The 18,952-nt window shown below is 40.8% G+C and overlaps 1 protein-coding gene across 3 annotated transcripts in view; it reads left to right on the plus strand.

Annotated features, from left to right (window-relative positions):
* Window positions 1–18,952, plus strand: part of Poteh (POTE ankyrin domain family member H) — an 85,171-nt gene that overhangs the window by 24,664 nt on the left and 41,555 nt on the right. For all 3 annotated transcript variants that reach the window (XM_087587095.1, XM_087587097.1, XM_087587096.1), the window contains 6 exons: window positions 4,501–4,534; window positions 5,795–5,867; window positions 8,969–9,185; window positions 15,685–15,901; window positions 18,367–18,446; window positions 18,738–18,831. In XM_087587095.1, coding sequence (XP_087443221.1) covers window positions 4,501–4,534; window positions 5,795–5,867; window positions 8,969–9,185; window positions 15,685–15,901; window positions 18,367–18,446; window positions 18,738–18,831 — 715 coding nt within the window. The remainder of the gene's footprint in view (window positions 1–4,500; window positions 4,535–5,794; window positions 5,868–8,968; window positions 9,186–15,684; window positions 15,902–18,366; window positions 18,447–18,737; window positions 18,832–18,952) is intronic.

Consider the following 18,952-nt stretch of genomic DNA (forward strand, 5'->3'; position numbering starts at 1 on the left):
CCAATACTGCCTCAGAGTAAAAGGCTGGAAAAAAAATTTCTAAGCAAATGGTCCCAAGAATGGAAAAAAAAAAGACTTCCATCCAAAAGTTGTCAAAAAAGATAAGGAGGAACACTTCAACCCATCAAAGAAAAAAAACTACCAAGATGAACTCTCAATTCTGAACATCTTGCTCCAAATGCAGGGGCACCCACAATCATAAGAGAAACTAAAGCTCAAAACACACATTGCACCTCATACAATAATAGTGGGAGACTTCAACCCCCACTCTCATCAATGGACAGATCATGGAAACAGAAACTAAACAGAGACATAGAGAAACTTAACAAAAGTTATGAACCAAATGAATTTAACAGGTATCTATAGAACATTTCATCCTAAAACAAAAGGATATACCTTCTTCTCAGCACATCATGGTACCTTCTCCAAAATTGACCATATAATTGGTCACAAGACAGGCTTCAACAGATTCAAGAAGACTGAAACAATCCCATGCATCCTATCAGATCACCATGGGCTAAGGCTGATCTTCAATAACAAATAAAAACAACAGAAAGCCCACATACATATGGAAGTTGAACAATGGTCTTCTACTCAATGATAACTCAAGGTCAAGGAAGAAGTAAAGAAGGACATTAAAGACTTTTTAAAATTCAATGATAATGAAGGCACAACATCCCCAAACTTAAGGGAGACAATGAAAGCAGGGCTAAGAGGAAAACTCATAGCTCTGAGTGCCTCCAAAAAGAAACTGGAGAGATCTTTAGCATACTTTAGCAGCTTGACAGCACACCTAAAAGCTCTAGAAGAAAGAGAAGCAAATACACCTAAGAGGAATAGAAGGCAGGAAATGATCAAACTCAGGGCTGAAATCAACCAAGTAGAAACAAAAAGAACTAGACAAAGAATCAACAAAACTAGGAGCTGGTTCTTTGAGAAACAAAATTGATAAACCCTTAGCCAGACTAACCAGAGGGCAGAGAGAGTGTATCCAAATTAACAAAAATCAGAAATGAAGAGGGAGATATAACAACAGAAACGAGGAAATTAAAAAAAAATCATCAGATTCTACTATGAAAGCCTATACTCAACAAAACTGGAAAATCTGGATGAAATGGACAATTTTCTAGACAGATACTAGGTACCATAGTTAAATCAGGATCAGACAAACCATCTAAACAGTTCTATAACCCCTAAAGACAGAAGCAGTCATTACAAGTCTCCACACCAAAAAAGCCCAGGACCAGATGGGTTTAGTGCAGAATTTTATCAGACCTAATACCAATACCGTCCAAATTATTTCACAAAATATAAACAGACAGAACACTACCAGATTCCTTCTTTGAAGCCACAATTATGCTTATACCTAAACCACACAAAGACCCTACAAAGAAAGAGAACTTCAGACCAATTTTCCTTATGAATATCAATGCAAAAATACTCAATAAAATTCTTGCAAACCGAATCCAAGAACACATCAAAACGATCATCCATCATGATCAAGTAGGCTTCATCCCATGGATGTAGGGATGGTTCAATATACAGAAATCGATCAACATAATCTATGATATAAACAAACTTAAAGAAAAAAAACCTCATGATCATCTCATTAGATGCTGAGAAAGCATTTGACAAAACTCAACACCCCTTCTTGATAAAAGTCTTGGAAAGATCAGGAATTCAAGGCCCATACCTAAACATAGTAAAAGCATTATACAACAAACCAGTAACCAACATAATCTAAATCGAGAGAAACTTGAAACAATCCCACTAAAATCATGTACTAAACAAAGCTGCCCACTCTCTCCCTATCTATTCAATGTAGGACTGGAAGTCCTAGCCAGAGCAATTAAACAACAAAAAGAGGTCAAAGGGATACAAATTGGAAAGGAAGAAGTCAAAATATCACTATTTGCAGAAGAGATGATAGTATAGTAAAAATGGTCATCTTGCCAAAAGCAATCTACAGATTCTATGCAATCCCCATCAAAATTCTAACTCAATTCTTCATAGAGTTAGAAAGAGCAATTTGAAAATACATTTGGAACACAACAAATCCATGATAGCTGTATTACAGAGCAATAATGATTGAACTGTATGGAATTAGTTCAGAGACAGGCAGGTAGATCACTGGAATAGAATTGAAGACCCAGAAATGAACTCACACACCTATGGTCACTTGATCTTTGACAAAGAGCTAAAACCATGCAGGGGAAAAATACAGCATTTTCAACAAATGGTGCTGGTTCAACTGGTAGTCAGCATGTAGAAGAATGCAAATCGATCCATTCTTATCACCTTGTACAAAGATCAACTCCAAGTGGATCAACGACCTCCACATAAAACCAGATACACTCAAACTAATAGAAGAAAAAGTGGGGAAGAGTCTCGAACACATGGGCACTGGGAAAAATTTCCTGAACAGAACACTGATGGTTTATGCTCTAAGATCAAGAACCAACAAATGTGACCTCATAAAACCACAAAGCTTCCGTAAGGCAAAGGACACTGTCACTAAGACAAAACAGCAACCAACGGATTGGGAAAAGATCTTTATCAATCCTACATCTGATGGAGGGCTAATATCCAAAATATACAAAGAACTCAAGAAGTTAGACTTCAGAGAGCCAAATAACCCTATTAAAAATGGGACACAGAGCTAAACAGAACATTCTCAGCTGAGGAATACCGAATGGCTGAGGAGTATGGGAAGAAATAAACATCCTTAGTCATCAGGGAAATGCACATCAGAATAACCCTGAGATTCCACCTCACACCAGTGAGAATGGCTAAGATAACAAACTCAGGTGACAGCAGATGCTGGTGAGGATGTGGAGAAAGAGGAACACTCCTCCATTGTTGGTGTGATTGCAAGCTGGTTCAATCACTCTGGAAATCAGTCTGGAGGTTCCTCAGAAAATTGGACATTGAACTACCTGAGGACCCAACAATACCTCTCCTGGGCATATACCCAAAAGATTCTCCAACATATAACAGAGACACATGCTCCACTATGTTCATAGCAGCCTTATTTATAATAACCAGAAGCTGGAAAGAACCCAGATGCCTTTCAACAGAGGAATGGATTCAGAAAATGTGGTACATCTACACAGTGGAGTACTAGTCTGGTATTAAAAACAATGACTTGATGAAATTCATAGGCAAGTGAATGGATCTAGAAAATATCATCCTGAGTGAGGTAACCCAATCACAAAAGAAACCACACATGGTATGCACTGACGAATAAGTAGATATTAGCCCAAAAGGTTGAATTACCCAAGAACCAATCCACAGACCACATGAAGCTGAAGTAGAAGGATCCAAAGTGTGAATGCTTCAGACCTACTTAGAAGGAGGAACAAAAATATTCATAGGAGGAGATATGGAGACAAAGTTTGGAGTAGAGACTGAAAGAATGGCTACATACAGCCTGCTCTACCTGGGGATCCAGCCCATATACAAGTACCTACATGGTGACTCACAGCCACTGTAACCCTAAGTCCAGAGGCTGTGATACCCTCTTCCAACTGCCAGTCAACAAGCACAGATGAGGTGCACATCCTCCTCTCCCTCCTCTTCATCCTCCTCTTCCTCCTCTTCATCCTCCTCTTTCTCTTCTTCTAGGAGTTGCATATAAGTTCGAGAGAAAGCTAGCTCCTAGTGTTGTTTTTAAAAAGGGCTTCCTAAAGGCTTAAACAGTATTGTCTAAATGGGTTTTAGTACTCATGAAAGTTTGATGGCATGTGTTTATCATTTATTTAAAAAAATTAAAATTGAGTTTATGCCTTTTATTCATGTTCTGCCTGCCTGCCTGTATGTATGTATGTATGTATGTATGTATGTATGTGCACTACATCTGTGCTTGTTGACTGGCGGTTGGAAGAGGGTATCACAGCCTCTGGACTTAGGGTTACAGTGGCTGTGAGTCACCATGTAGGTACTTGAAATCAAACTCAGGTCCTTTGCAAGAGCAACAAATGTTCTTAACTTCTCAACTATCTTTCTAGCTCCTTCTGTTTGTTTGTTTGTTTGTTTGTTTGTTTTGAGACAGGCTTACTTGTAGCTTTGTCTGGCCCAGAACTCACTACATAGACCAGGCTAGCCTCAAACTCACAGAGATCTGCCTTTTTCTGCCTCCCAATTGTTTGGACTAGAGACATGTATCAGTATGCCAAGGCCTGATTATAGTTTTAAATGACAAAGCAAAAAAGTATCGGTATATTTCTTTCTATCAAATAATAAAAGTAATGTGTTTTCCTTTTTCTTTGGCAATCAGAACGTTTGACTAAAGTTAACTGTTGGTCATGATACTACTAATAATTTGTTCCTTAAGTTTATTTTCAAGTCCTTTTGTAGAAATAGTTGTATCTTAAATATCGTATAACAGTTATGAACAGAGTAAATTATAACTTCAGATTGTTATATGTAAGGAAAATATAATTTACATTCAAAATATTTCCTAGTCACCTGAAATAATTTTGTGTTTCTTTACTTTTTAAGGTATGCAAAGAACACATCTAAAGAAAAGCACGAGGTACCTACCATAAAGGAGTCATGAAAGCCCTGAGAGCCACAGAGAGCCCTGAGCCGCTGTGTGACCACACGGGGGAGCTGCTGAGTCTCCCATCTGCCCCTCTTTAGGCCTGAGCAGTGGTGTAGAAACTTGACCTTGTAACACCCCACGGGCTCAGTGCTGCTCACCCTAGGCCTGCACTATGTGGCACTATATCCTGGAGGGATGGAGGCCTGGATGATCGCAGAAGCTACTGCTTGCCAGCAAGATGGGAAGGTCATAGCAGGGAGTTTTGCACTCAGATGCTTCAGTATAAGGAAATGATAAGGTTTCCGCAAGAGGAATGGCACCCGTGATGGCACACTAGAATGCCAGGCTGCTGATAAGAGGAACCAGGTTTGCTTTGCCTTCAGGAGATGGAGAAACCATGGAGCTTGATGTTGTCTGAGGGAAAGGGGGTGTGAGAGCTGTTTTAATTCAAGACAATGACACACAGTAACTCTTGTGCTGGCTTCTTTCCTATCACCCACACACAGCGAGAGCCATTTGAGAGATGGGAAACTCAATTGAGAAAATGCCTGTAGGGGCTGCGGTTCTGGGTCCTATCAGAAAGCAGGTTGAGAAAGCCATAGAGAGCCTTCCAAGCCAGGCAGAAGCACTGTTCCATGGCCTTTACCTCAGCTCCTATCTACAGGCTCCTACCTACCTTGTTTGGGTTCCTACATGGAGAGACCCTGTCTCAAACAAGAAAAACATTGAGAAGATAGTGTAATTTGTTATAAAAATATGTTAAAATACATGATTAAATGTCAAGAGAAAAAAAGAATTTTCTGTAATATAAAGACTTTTTTTTGAAAAAGAAATTATAGGACAGCAATTATCCAAAAGGCACCTTCTGACAAAATTCCATTTTTTCAGAAGTACCTGTACTTTTGTACACACACACACACACACACACACACACACACACACACATACTTTTTTAAAATTTTATTTTATGTGTGAGTTTTGTCTGATGTATGTACATATACCATATGCATGCTGGGTCCTGCGGAAATCTGAAGAGGACGTCTGGTGCCCTGGCACTGGAGTGATGGACGGCTGTGAACTAGCTTGCGGGTGCATGAAATCCAATCCTGGGCCCTCTGCAAGAACAGCCAGTGCTCTTAACTACTGAGCTACCTCTCCAGCCCAATATATTTTAAGATAAAATAATATCGCATTCACACGCCATATATGGTATAAACATTTTGAGGACTCCTTGTGGTGTTTATTTTACAGGTCAAGAAGCTAAAAAATTTTGGGGAAGGCCTGGAGGACGGGACTCTGCCATGTGAAGCGGCCTCAGATGACTGTGAGTTGCTGCATCCCTAGTGACGCACATGCTCTGAGGCTAAACACGCAGGCTGGAAGGAAGGGTGATGTCGGCGTGTAAATATGAGGTGTTTGTGTGTGGCTTGTATTAGCAGATACAGACTGAGGGAGCTGTCACACAGAACAGTGAGGCGTTACACTTTGTGCTCATGCTACATGCATTTGGTATTAAAGTAGAGTGTCACTGTGGTCACCCCCGTGGCACTTTCCTCAGACTGTTTACACTCCTGTCCCTTCACCACGATTAGGTCAGGCTGACCATGGTCTCAACCTGGAATACCACAGTAATGGTAGAGCTGTTCCCTGCTATCCCTACCTCCTTGGGACCATCTCTGCAAGTAGTAAGTGTTTTAAAAACTCACAGCTACATAGAGACTCTGCCTCAATCCAAACAGAACACAACACAACCGGATATAACCATTCTGTCACGTCCTTCATACAGTCCAGTCTTCCACTAGCGATTTTCTTTAGCCTTTACAAAGCCTTTCACCTTTAAAGAAATTAAGTTGTTTTTCAAAAATTCAGTGTATATTCAGGGTACATTCCTTATCGTGTGTGTGTGTGTGTGTGTGTGTGTGTGTGTGTGTGTGTGTGTGTTTGCAGTGACTTTCTCCTTGTTTCAGGGTTGAATCTGATCATTTCTAGCTGGTGGTGGTCTATCCTAGGGCGTCCTACACACTTGGTAGCACTTGGTGGTGGGGGTCCACCCTGCGGTGTCCTGCACACTTGACAGCACTGCTGCTCTCCCATTCACCCACACCTTATCTCCCCACATATGCTTCTTATTAGCATATAGCACTCACGGGAAGTCATTGGTTTCCTTTGGATGTTTTCCTGTCTGTGAGTAAGATGCTGCAATCTATTGCACTTACGTTGTTTTTATCAAAAAGAAGCTGCCTGTTTTGTGTCGGTCTACTCTGTCTTTTAAACTGTAGTCCCCCTTTATGACAAAACTCACTGGCGTCGCGCTTTCGACTTCCATAGCTCTGTAGTGGGTGAAACAATCCTCACTCCCCTATTTCTGCTCGAGTCTGGAGACCATTTTGGCTGTTGCACATGTGCAGTGAGGGTTTAATACAGGCTTTGTGCATGTTTGGTAACTGCTCTCCCACTAAACCGTATTCCCAGACCTCCCTGCATAGGAATTTTATAAACATATTTTCTATTAAGAACAGTCCGGTGTCTTTGGCTTTGCAGGCATTGTGGTTTGGGTGAGAATGGCCCCCATGGTCTCACACAGCTCAGTGCTTGGTCCCTAGTTGGTGCAACTGTTGAGAAGGGTTAGGAGGGCTGGCCTTTTTGTACAAGGTGTGTCTTTGGGAGTGGGCTTTGAGTTTCTAAATCCCATGTCAGTTTCAGTGAGTTCTCGCTGCTTCCGGCTTGTGAACCAAACTGTAACCTTTCACTTACTGCAAACGTACACGCTCACCATCATGATGGCTATGGAACCCTGAGCCCTAGATTAAATGTTTCTTTTATAAGTTGCCTTTGTCTTGTGTCTCTTTACAGCAATAGAAAGGAAACTAAGACCTCAGGTAAAGGCATCTATACTAAACCTGAAGATGTCCTGAGTCTGATCCCTAAATTCAGAGGTGGAAGGAGAGAGCCAGTTTCCACAATTTGTTCTCTGACGTTCCCACATGCTCTATGACACATACGCCCCTGGACATATGTATACATACACATTATAGGAATAAATGTAAACAAAAGCCTGTGGCTTCCAGGGAATTAGAATGAGAAGAATTAACATTTAAATTTTTTTTTGTTCTTTTTTTTTCGGAGCTGGGGACCGAACCCAGGGCCGTGCGCTTCCTAGGCAAGCGCTCTACCACTGAGCTAAATCCCCAACCCCGAATTAACATTTAAATAATAATAATTTGACTCTAGCAAAGTATATGATTGCATATATGACTCATTTAGATTTCTCAGCAATGTTCGCAGTTTTTAGTGTATAGATCTTTATCTGCTTTCATGTTTTTCTGAAATGATGATATTCTGATAAAGTATGGTTTTAAGTTCTGCCTATATATTTTTATGTTTAAATGATATGTGGTCGTGTGTACACGTGACCGACATTACCATGCATATATACAATATGGATGGTTATGATAGTATGATCTATGAGAGTGGTCGTCACCTCTGTCACCTCATAGCTGTGTGTGCTTGTTGGCCTAGCATCACCAGTGATCGCCACTGTTCTGACATCATCAGGCAGTTGTCACTCAGTTATTTTATTGTCCTGTGTGCTGTGGAGTATCAGGAGTGATTTCTTCTATCCAACTGGACTCTTTCCAGATATTCCTTTTCATTTTCCCTGAGATCTCATAAGCCTTTTTACCTACTCTGTATCTGTGAAGTGGGAATTTTCACAGAGGCGAGTTAGATGTTTGTCACTTTTGTCACTATCTGGAAGATACTTTCTGTTTCATTCAGTTCCAGGGATTAAACCTTAGACCTTATAAACGCAAATCAGGTACTGAGGTATAACCCCATGGTTTAGGGTCTAGTAAGAACCTCTCTACAGAGGAACAAGGCGGTCTTTCTGGTTCCCGTTCAGTCCCTTCCCTTTGTAAGGTTTGGGTTCACGATCTTTCATTGCTGATGATATCTTATCTTAAATACTGTTGACAAAATAAGCTCATCTATTTGACCTCAGTGGTCTCAGGTAAAGTTATAAGTCTATCCCTCCCACTCCATCCTGTATAACAGCAGACTGCACTGGAGTCTCAGGAAATGCTGCAGATGGGCTAGATGATTTTTACCTTCTGCCTGAATCCTGTTCGTCATTGATCTCTTAGTGTAGTAATCTCTTCCTTGGGCCCAATGAAGGCAGTCCCCTCTTTTCTTACAACATTCATGTGGTTTTATAAGGGTCATGAAGCCGAACATGAGAAAGATCTTGTCAGTTGTATCTCAAAAGTCAGACAAACGCGTTTTACATTGTCCACACGCAAGGAGCTGTTAGCTCAGTGAACGAGAGAGTGTCAAAATGTATATAGTTCATCACGCATTAAAAAATGCTCACAAAAAAAAAAGGAAAAAAATGCTCAGATATTTTGCCTCTGTATTGTTTTCACCTAGATAGAGATTCTGCTTGCCTATTGGGACTCTGGGATGAATTATATTTATGTAAAAGACTGCTGGAAATTAAAAATAGTTGTGGTGATGTACTTAGAAGAGAAATTAAAAAAATGGAGACGAAGCATGGTGGAGTGCGCAAAGAACTCTCCAAAATTACAGAAGTGTTATCGCAGCCAGAGCGACAGGAGACAGAATGGGGAGAGCTCTGCAATCTGAGGTACAGCAGATAAGTTGAAAATAAACTTTGACGTGATACTATAGAAGTGTAAGGGATTTTTTTCTTCCATTTTTATTAAATTGGGTATTTCTTATTTACATTTTAAATGTTATTTCCTTTTCCAGTTTCCAGGCCATCATCCCCCTAAGCCCTCCCCCTCTCCTTCTTTATGGGTATTCCCCTCCCCATCTTCCCCCCATTACCTCCCTCTCCCCAACAATCCCGGACACTGGGGGTCCAGCCTTGGCAGGAGCAAGGGCTTCCCCTTCCACTGGTGCCCTTACTAGGCTATTCATTGCTACCTATGAGGTTGCAGCCCAGGGTCAGCCCATATATAGTCTTTAGGTAGTGGCTTAGTCCCTGGAAGCTCTGGTTGCTTGGCATTGTTGTTCTTATGGGGTCTCGAGCCCCTTCAAGCTCTTCCAGTCCTTTCTTTGATTCCTTCAACGGGGGTCCCATTCTCAGTTCAGTGATTTGCTGCTGGCATTCGCCTCTGTATTTGCTGTATTCTGGCTGTGTCTCTCAGGAGCGATCTACATCCAGTTCCTGTCAGCCTGCACTTCTTTGCTTCATCCATCTTATCTAGTTTGGTGGCTGTATATGTATGGGCCACATGTGGGGCAGGCTCTGAATGGTTGTTCCTTCTGCCTATGTTCTAAACTTTGCCTCCCTATCCCCTCCTAAGGGTATTCTTGTTCCCCTTTTAAAGAAGGAGTGAAGCATTTGCATTTTTGTCATCCTTCTTGAGAGTTTCATGTGTTCTGTGCATCTAGGGTAATTTGAGCACTTGGGCTAATAGCCACTTATCAATGAGTGCATACCATGCGAGTTTTTCTGTGATTGGGTTACCTCACTCAGGATGATATTTTCCAGTTCCAACCATTTGCCTACGAATTTCATAAAGTCATTGTTTTTGATAGCTGAGTAATATTCCATTGTGTAGATGTACCACATTTTCTGTATCCATTCCTCTGTTGAAGGGTATCTGGGTTCTTTCCAGCTTCTGGCTATTATAAATAAGGCTGCTATGAACATAGTGGAGCAAGTGTCTTTGTTATTTGTTGGGGCATCTTTTGGGTATATGCCCAAGAGAGGTATAGCTCAGGTAGTGCAATGTCCAGTTTTCTGAGGAACCTCCAGACTGATTTCCAGAATGGTTGTAGCAGTCTGCAATCCCACCAACAATGGAGGAGTGTTCCTCTTTCTCCGCATCCTCGCCAGCATTTGCTGTCACCTGAGATTTTGATCTTAGCCATTCTCACTGGTGAGAGGTGAAATCTCAGGGTTGCTTTGATTTGCATTTCACTTATGACTAAAGATGTTGAACATTTCTTTAGGTGTTTCTCAGCCATTCGGCATTCCTCAGCTATGAATTCTTTGTTTAGCTCTGAACCCCATTTTTAATAGGGTTATTTGTCTCCCTGCGGTCTAACTTCTTGAGTTCTTTGTATATTTTGGATATAAGCCCTCTATCAGTTGTAGGATTGGTAAAGATCTTTTCAGTTGGGAGGTTTTTTAATGACTTCTTCTATTTCCTTATGGGATATGGGCCTGTTTAGAAAGTTTACCTGCTCTTGATTTAACTTTGGTATGTGGTATCTGCCTAGAAAACTATCCATTTCATCTAAAATTTCCAGTTTTATTGAGTATAGGCTTTTGTAGTAGGGTCTGATGATTTTTTTAAATTTCTTCTCTTTCTGTTGCTATGTCTCCCTTTCATTTCTGATTGTGTTAATTTGGATAATGCCTCTGGGCCCTTTAGTTAGTTTGGCTAAGGGTTTATCTAGCTTGTTGATTCTCTCAAAGCTTTTGGTTTTGCTGTTTCTTTGTATTGTTCTGTTTGTTTCTATTTGGTTGATTTCAACCCAGAGATGACTATTTTCTGCCATCTACTCCTCTTGGGTGTGTTGGCTTCTTTTTGTTCTAGAGCTTTCAGGTGTGCTGTCAAGCTGCTAGAGTAAGATCTCTCCAGTTTCTTTACCAGTGCACTTAGTGCTATGAAGTTTTCTTTTAGTAGTGCTTTCATGTGTCCCATAACTTTGGGTATGATATGTTATCATTGAGTAAACCATTGTTCAACTTCCGTGTGTATGTGGGCTTTATGTTTCGCTTTTGCCTGTTATTGAAGACCAGTCTTAGTCCATGGTGATCTGATAGGATGCATGGGATTATTTCAATCTTCTTGTATCTGTTGAGGCCTGTTTTTTTTTTGACAATTATATGGTCAATTTTGGAGAAGGTACCATGATGTGCTGAGAAGAAGGTAATTTCTTTTGTTTTAGGATGAAATATTCTATAGATATCTGTTAAATCCATTTGGTTCATAACTTCTCTTAGTTTCTTTTTCCATGATCTGTCCATTGGTGAGAGTGGGGTGTTGAAGTCTTCCTTTTTTTTTTTTTGGAGCTGAGGACCGAACCCAGGGCCTTGCACTTGCTAGGCAAGCGCTCTACCACTGAGTTAAATCCCCAACCCCTATTCTCTCTCTCTTTTTTTAGTCTTCCATTATTGTGTGGGGTTCAATGTGTGTTTTGAGCTTTAGTAAAGTTTATTTTATGAATGTGGGTGCCCTTACATTTGGGGCATAGATATTCAGAATTGATATTTTCTCTTGATGGATTTTCTTTTTGATGAATATGAAATGTCCTTCCTCATCATGCTTGATAACTTTTGGTTTAAGTCTATTTTATTGGATATTAGGATGACAACTCCAGCTTGTTTCTTGGGACCATTTGCTTGGAAAAAATTTTTCCATCCTTTTTTTTTTTTCCATCCTTTTACTCTGAGATAGTGTCTGTCTTTGTTAATGAGGTGTGTTTCTTGTGTGTGGCAAAATGCTGGATCTTGTTTGAGTATCCAGTCTGGTAGCTTGTGTCTTTTTATAGGTGAGTTGAGTCCATTAATATTGAGAGATATTAAAGACAGATGACTGTTGGTTCCTGTTATATTTGTTTTTGTAGGTGGCTTTATGTGCTTATGATTTTCTCCTTTTGGCTTTGTTATGAGATGCTTAACATCTTGTCTTTCTTTGGTATAGGTATCTTCCTTGTATTGGAGTTTTCCCTCTAGGATCCTCTGTAGGGCTGGATTGATAGATACTGCTTGAATTTGGTTTCGTCCAGGAATATTTTGGTTTCTCCATCTATGTTGACTGAGAGTTTTGCTGGGCTGGCACTTGTGTTCTTTTAGAATCTGCATGACATTTGACTAGGTTCTTTTGACTTTCATAGTCTCTGTTGAGAAGTCTGGTGTAATTCTGATAGATCTGCCTTTGTATGTTACTTGTCCCTTTTCCCTTGCAGCTTTTCCTGGATGGTTTTGATCAATTTCTTCACCTGTTTGGTTGTGTTTTTCTGTAATTCTTTAAGGGATTTTTGTGTTTCCTCTTTAAGGGGTTCTACTTGTTTACCTGTGTTCTCCTGTGTTTCTTTTAGGGAGTTATTTATGTTCTTCCTAACGTTCTCTATCATCAACATGAGATGTGATTTTAAATCTGAATCTTGCTTTTCCATTGTGATGGGATATCCAGGACTTGCTGTAGTGGGAGAACTGGGTTCTGATGATGCCAAGTAGCCGTTGCTTAGATTCTTGTTCCTGCCTCTCACCATCTGTCAATTTCTACTGCTATCTGCCCTTGCTGTCTCTGACTGGATCCTTTCACCCCTGTGATCCTGGTTGTGTCACAACTCCTCAAAGTTGCCTCTGTGATCCTGTGATCCTGTGATCCTGAGATCCTGGAGGTATCAGAGCTCCTGGGAGTCAAACTCCCTCTGGGATTCTGAAGTCCTGGAGTTACCAAGCTCCTGAGATCCTGTTGTGTCAGAGCTCCTGGGAGTCAAGCTTTCTCAGGGTGTTGCAGGAGTGAGTGGGGAGGCAGAGCCCTGGGTTTGCTCTAGGTAGTGGTGCAAGCTGAAAGAAACCTGTGCCTCTGACTGTGCAGGGTTTGTGTTTCCCTGGTTCCTGTGGGGGTCCTAGTTAGGCTGAGTATTGGGAAAGATGCTGTGGTCTCAACTGTTATTTTGAATGTATCAGAGCTCTGAAGCTTCTGGTTGTCTTCTATCTCCTGGGAGTCTCCTCTGTGATGCGGTGATCCTGGGCATTTCAGAGCACCTGGGAGTTGGGCTCCCTCTGGGTTTTGTAAGAGTGGATGCTGAGTCAGCACCCCGGGTCTACTCTGGGTCCAGGAAGGAACCCATGCCACTGTCTGAGCTGGGGTTCCTGCGTCCCTGGATCCTGGGGGACCCAGTTGCTCTGGGTGTTGGGGTAGATGTTGTTGACCTCTTCTGTGATCCTGGGCGTTTCAGAGCACCTGGGACTCGGGCTCCCCCTGGGTGTTGTAGGCGTGGGTGCAGAGCCAGTGCCCCAGGTCTGCTCTGGGTGCAGGTTCAAACTGTGATTCTGGGCGTGTTAGAGCACCTGGGAGTCAAGTTTCCTCTGGGTGTTGTGGGACTGTGTGCAGAGCCAGCGACCAAGGTCTGCTCAGGGCACTGGTTCAGACAGGAAGGGACAGGTGCCCCTGGCTGGGTAGGGTCGGGGGTGGGGTTCCTGCGTCCCTGGATCCTGGGGGACCCAGTTACTCTGAGTATTGGGGCAGATGTCATGGTCTTTCCTGTGATCCTGGGTGTTTCAGAGCACCTGACAGTTGAGCTTCCTCTGGGTGCTGTGGGAATGGGTGCAGAGCCAGTGAGCGCCCCAGGTCTGCTCAGAGCCATAGGAACTTTAAAGAAAGGATTAATTAAATTGTACTCAGGCTAGTTTATATTAGTTTAATCACATACCACAAGAATATAAAGTGATCATTTTCCTGAACCCAGGGTTTTTTTCCCTAGAATGTAAACATTGTAGTTTTAGTTAATTTTCACTGCTTGTGATCCGCTAGAGTCTCATACATAGGCTAGACGGCCCAGATTTATCAATACTTTGGTTTTTGGCATACATAAAATTAAAAACAAAACAAAACACAGAAATCCTGGAAGACTGGGAAAAGTGCTTGCCATGCGAACAGAGGGCTCGATTTGATATTTCGGAAAAGTTTTGGTGTCCTGTTGAACCTCTGCAGTACCAGTAAAAGGGAGGGTAAGGAGGGAGAAAAATGGAGATCTCTGGCCAGTCAGTCTAGGCAGATAAGTGAGCTTTAGGTCCAGAGAGAGTCTAACTCAAAAAGATAATATGAAGGATGATTGCAAAAGATATCTGACATTAGCTTCTGGCTATGTCATATGTAGATACACGCACATGTGCACATATACAGGAACATATGCACATATCATGCACATACTCAATATTAAAAGGAAATGAAAATAAATTAGTAATTAATTTATTAAACATGTTTCTCTCAAACACGAAAGATTCACATTTCTATGGTGCAAGTATATATTACTTTTTATTATTGGATTAATCACATCCTATACTGTTCAAATTTGGCTTTTGAAATTGCTGATATAATATATAATACTCAACAAGATAGGATATAGTACTAAAAAAATGGGATAACACGTTTTAGACTCCTTGTTCTAGTCAGATTATGGCAGTGTGCAGACAGCATTTCAAGGTGCTATCAACGCTGTAAAATCATTTTGGGGTTAGTTGTAGCATTTTATTTTTTTGAGGTAGAGTTTCCGTGTGCAGCCCTGGCTGTCCTGGAACTCAGAGGTCCACCCATCTCCTAAGTTCTAGGTTTAAACACATTCATCACCATGCCCAGCTACTGGCATAGTTTAGAAAGATAAAATTTAATTTCTAGTTATTTTAGAAATTTGTTCATGAGCAGTAATTTTAAAAATGATTAAATTCAAATTATTTTAGTTGAGAAGTAACTGTTAATATAGAAAAGATGACTTTTAATTTGCACCATAGCTGAATAATTTCAAAATGACTTTTTTATATTCTTTAAGAGTTAATTTTAAGCAAACCTACCAAGCCAAGAAAAAAAAGTTTTCACTATTATCTTTCGAGTATACATGATCTTTCGAAGTGACTGAAATGCAAAATAAAGACATGAACTAAATGGGAATGTAGCAATTTGATTAAGTCAATAAGGTATTGATTTATTAGTGTGATCAAAATCTCAGTTACAAATATTAACATTTTCTTTCTAATGAGTGAATGACTTAGTTACTATTGGCAAAATACCATGACCAAGGCAACGTACAGAAGGTGTTAAGTTTTGGGGCTTTTGGTTCCAGAAGGCTAGAGTCTGTTTTGGAGAGGGGCCCTGGCATCAGGGAGTCAGACATGGTGCTAGAGCGTAGCTGAGAGCTTACATCTTGCACTGCAGCATGAGGCAGAGACAGAGAGGGAACTAGCTGGGAGCAGTGTGGGATTCTTCAACTTCAAATCCCGTGCCCAGGGACACACTTCCTCCAACAAGGCCACGCTTCCCAGTCCTTCCCAGACAGTTCTGCTAACTGGGGACCAAGCATTCAAATATCTGAGCCTATGGGGGACATTTTCATCCAAACACCACAATGAATATTAATATTAGCATATTTAATGGCAGGTCTTCCTTAAAACAAAACGAGAACATAATAAATGATGGTTGTTTTGATGGAAAAATGAAAACTGAATTAAGAGGTAGAGAAAGGCAGTATCATGAAGAATTTGGAAGGTCACCTCTATACCATCAATGTAATGAAGAATTTGAAGTTGGTCAACATGAAATGTCCCTAGGGAATCTAAATATGAACTTAAAGGCTTTACACGACAGTGTGACACAGGTAAATTATTACTGCAAATTTCATATCTGATTAACATTATTTATATCAATTTGTGTATTGTGTATATATAATAGCTATTTATATTTGTCTTATCTGTCTTATCTATCATCTATCTGTCTATCTATCTATCTATCTATCTATCTATCTATCTGTCTGTCTATCTATGTATTTGTGTGTCACTAAAGGGACACTATTTAAGAAACATGTTTGCTGACAATTTCATCATTTGTAAACACCAAAGGTTCTACGTACACAGCTGTAGCACATCTGTTGCAACACAGGGCAGTATCATGAGTGGGACACCATATGTATGCTAACCATGATGTTGTTGTATGACCAGTGTACTGTTGTATTATTAGGTGTTAAATAAATTCTCATCCTATGATGAAATTATAACACAGCTAGAATTATTGATTTTACTATTGTCAGTCATTGTTTGTAACAACTTAGCCTGAAATTTCCCATTGCTCTTTCAGCTTTTTCATTGTTGTTTATCTGTTTAAGAAATAATCTTGTTTAAGTGATTTACTGAAGGAGAAATGATATTTGATAAACATGTAACTTTTTCTTAAACGGAATACATTTTTGCTTGACAAACTGTTGGGATAAAATCAGGTCCTTCACTAAATGTGGGTAAGCAATTAAGTATGCAAATTGGAAGAACTTATTCTAATAGATAATTACTTCGTCAAAGACAAAATGTTGTCCTAACTATGGAGACAAATGAGATTTGGGTTCCTGTTGTACAGCCAAGCGAGAAGAAAGATTTGTAGCATTTTACTCTGGCTACTGCTTTCCTGATGTGTAGTTCACATACCCTTATCTACTCTTCAGAGCTCTGAATGAGGCAGCTCAGCATGAATACTCAGTAGGAATGCTTGACCTCAAACTAGAGTCCAACAGTATGCCGGCCTTTATCAGGCACGCCATCAGTTACAGGCTGCTTAGTGTAGAAGGCCATGTTTGCATTTTACTATACGACCATTGTACTGAAAGTTGAGTACAGAGAAAAGGTTACTTATGAATTATTGTGAGTGGAAGAAGTTGCTTTATTAAAAAAAATAAAGGGGTTGGGGATTTAGCTCAGCGGTAGAGCGCTTGCCTAGCGAGCGCAAGGCCCTGGGTTCGGTCCCCAGCTCCGGAAAAAAAAAGAAAAAAAAATCCCAATTGTTTGATGAGGACTTGGGAACCGGATGCTGGGGTACAAGCCTGCTAGCTTAGAGGCTCAGAGAAAGCATCCTCTGAAAGATCAGAGGAAGATCTTCCTCCTCAGCCACTGTTCCAGAAGCCATCCTCTTCCTCACACCATCTCAAAGTACCTCCTTCAAAACGAGTGTCTCTCCCTTTTATTTCCTGTGCTTCTCTCTATCTGTCCTCCTGACTCCCTCTTACTCTGCTTTTCTTAATAATCTTATATTCACTTCCTGCCAACTGGTTGCTTGTTGGACCCACCTCTGGACCTACGGTTGACTTCATTTAATCCTGTTTATGATATTCAAGCAGAAAGCTCTTGGATTACAGGTGTGTGGTAAGGCTGACCCACACCGTAACTCAAAACTCAGGTTGTTCCCAATAACTCACACGATCTTGGGGTTCACGGTGTGATCCAGTATCCTAGAAAAAGAAGACTGACTGGTTGTTGTGTAGTTCGAGTTTTATGAATTATTGGGGACAAATTATGGGCTTTGGCTTCTTCACTGGCTGCTGCTGTCAGTGCAAGGTTAAAACAGTGTCCCGTGCACAGAAGACCTCTGCTAGCATTGCCAAGTACCTGTGGTACCAGCTTTTACCGTAGCTTAAATCACAAAGTACTAGTGCTGAAAGCCAATACTATACACAGCTTCTTATCAGTTACTCTTATTCTGAGAGGCCGCTGTTGCAGATAAACGAATCTCTTCATTTTAGAGTCAGAGTCGCTGAGGTAGAGAAAGCTAGTTCATTCCAGTTCAGTGGAGCCGGGATACATTCAAATCTGTATTGACATTGCCACTCGATTTCGTGAAACACCCACTTGTCACCCAGAGTATCATCTTTGTTTTTATTATTATTGTTATCCTTTGACCACTCATTGGCATGATATTTTCAATCATTTTTGGAGGTAGTATTGAAATATAAGCAAATTCTTCACACATGGAATTTTTGGCTTTCCCCCCATTTTATCAGTTTTCTCCACTTGAGTATCTGATAAATAAAGTTTGAAAACAGGAATTCTGGGCTTCCATTCTAGGGCGGAGGTCAATAACTTTTCTGCAGGAAAGTGGACCATATGGCTGGCTTCACGGGGATAAGGTTCTTGTTCTATCTACTCTGTTCTCAGTCTGCACAGCACAGAAGCTCCCACAAACAACAGCGAAATGGTGCATGGATGCAGCGGTTTTGGGTAGAATTTTAGCATGAAAATGGGTGATGGGCAGATATGTTCTAGGTGACTACCATAAGCTTCGTTGTTTTCCTCTCTGTTTTAGTTGCAGGAAGCGCAGTTGCAGGACGATCCACAGAGAGAAGGTGTCTTGGGCTCTGCAAGAATGGCACATCTGCTATGGAAGTATGACTTAAAACTGAGCGCAAAACACCTTAAGTATTTATAAATCTGGTCAGCAATGTAGTGTGCAGATTGTGGTGGTCATGGCAATAAACACACCCCTGTTAAGCCGTAGACACTTGGTTATGTCTAATTAGCACTGCCTAATTTCGGGCTGAGGTTTAAGTCAGTGCTATGCTATGTAATTTCCACGGGCAAGACCCTGGATTCCACCATCTTTCTTCTTTTCAGTTTCTTAAGAATCAAATCATTAAGAATTGAGAATAATTAGTTATTCTGTGAAATACCTTTTAGGCTGGAAGTTGACTGTCTCAAGTTAGAAGACTCAGTGAAGAACCAAGCAGAAGAAATTGAAGAGCTTGAGACTCAGCTGTTGACGGTAGAATTGGTAAGTTAGTCTCCTCTTCATTTCTGCCACCACAAAGAGACAGCCTCCTGTCCTCACTGCTGCTTTAGGGCAAAATGATAGGAAACAGAAAAGAGTTAATTGACAAAAATTTCTGGGTTTA

The sequence above is a fragment of the Rattus norvegicus genome, chromosome 15, assembly GCF_021556685.1.
Source record: "Rattus norvegicus strain SHRSP/BbbUtx chromosome 15, alternate assembly SHRSP_T2T, whole genome shotgun sequence".
NCBI classification, from domain to species: Eukaryota; Metazoa; Chordata; class Mammalia; order Rodentia; family Muridae; genus Rattus; species Rattus norvegicus.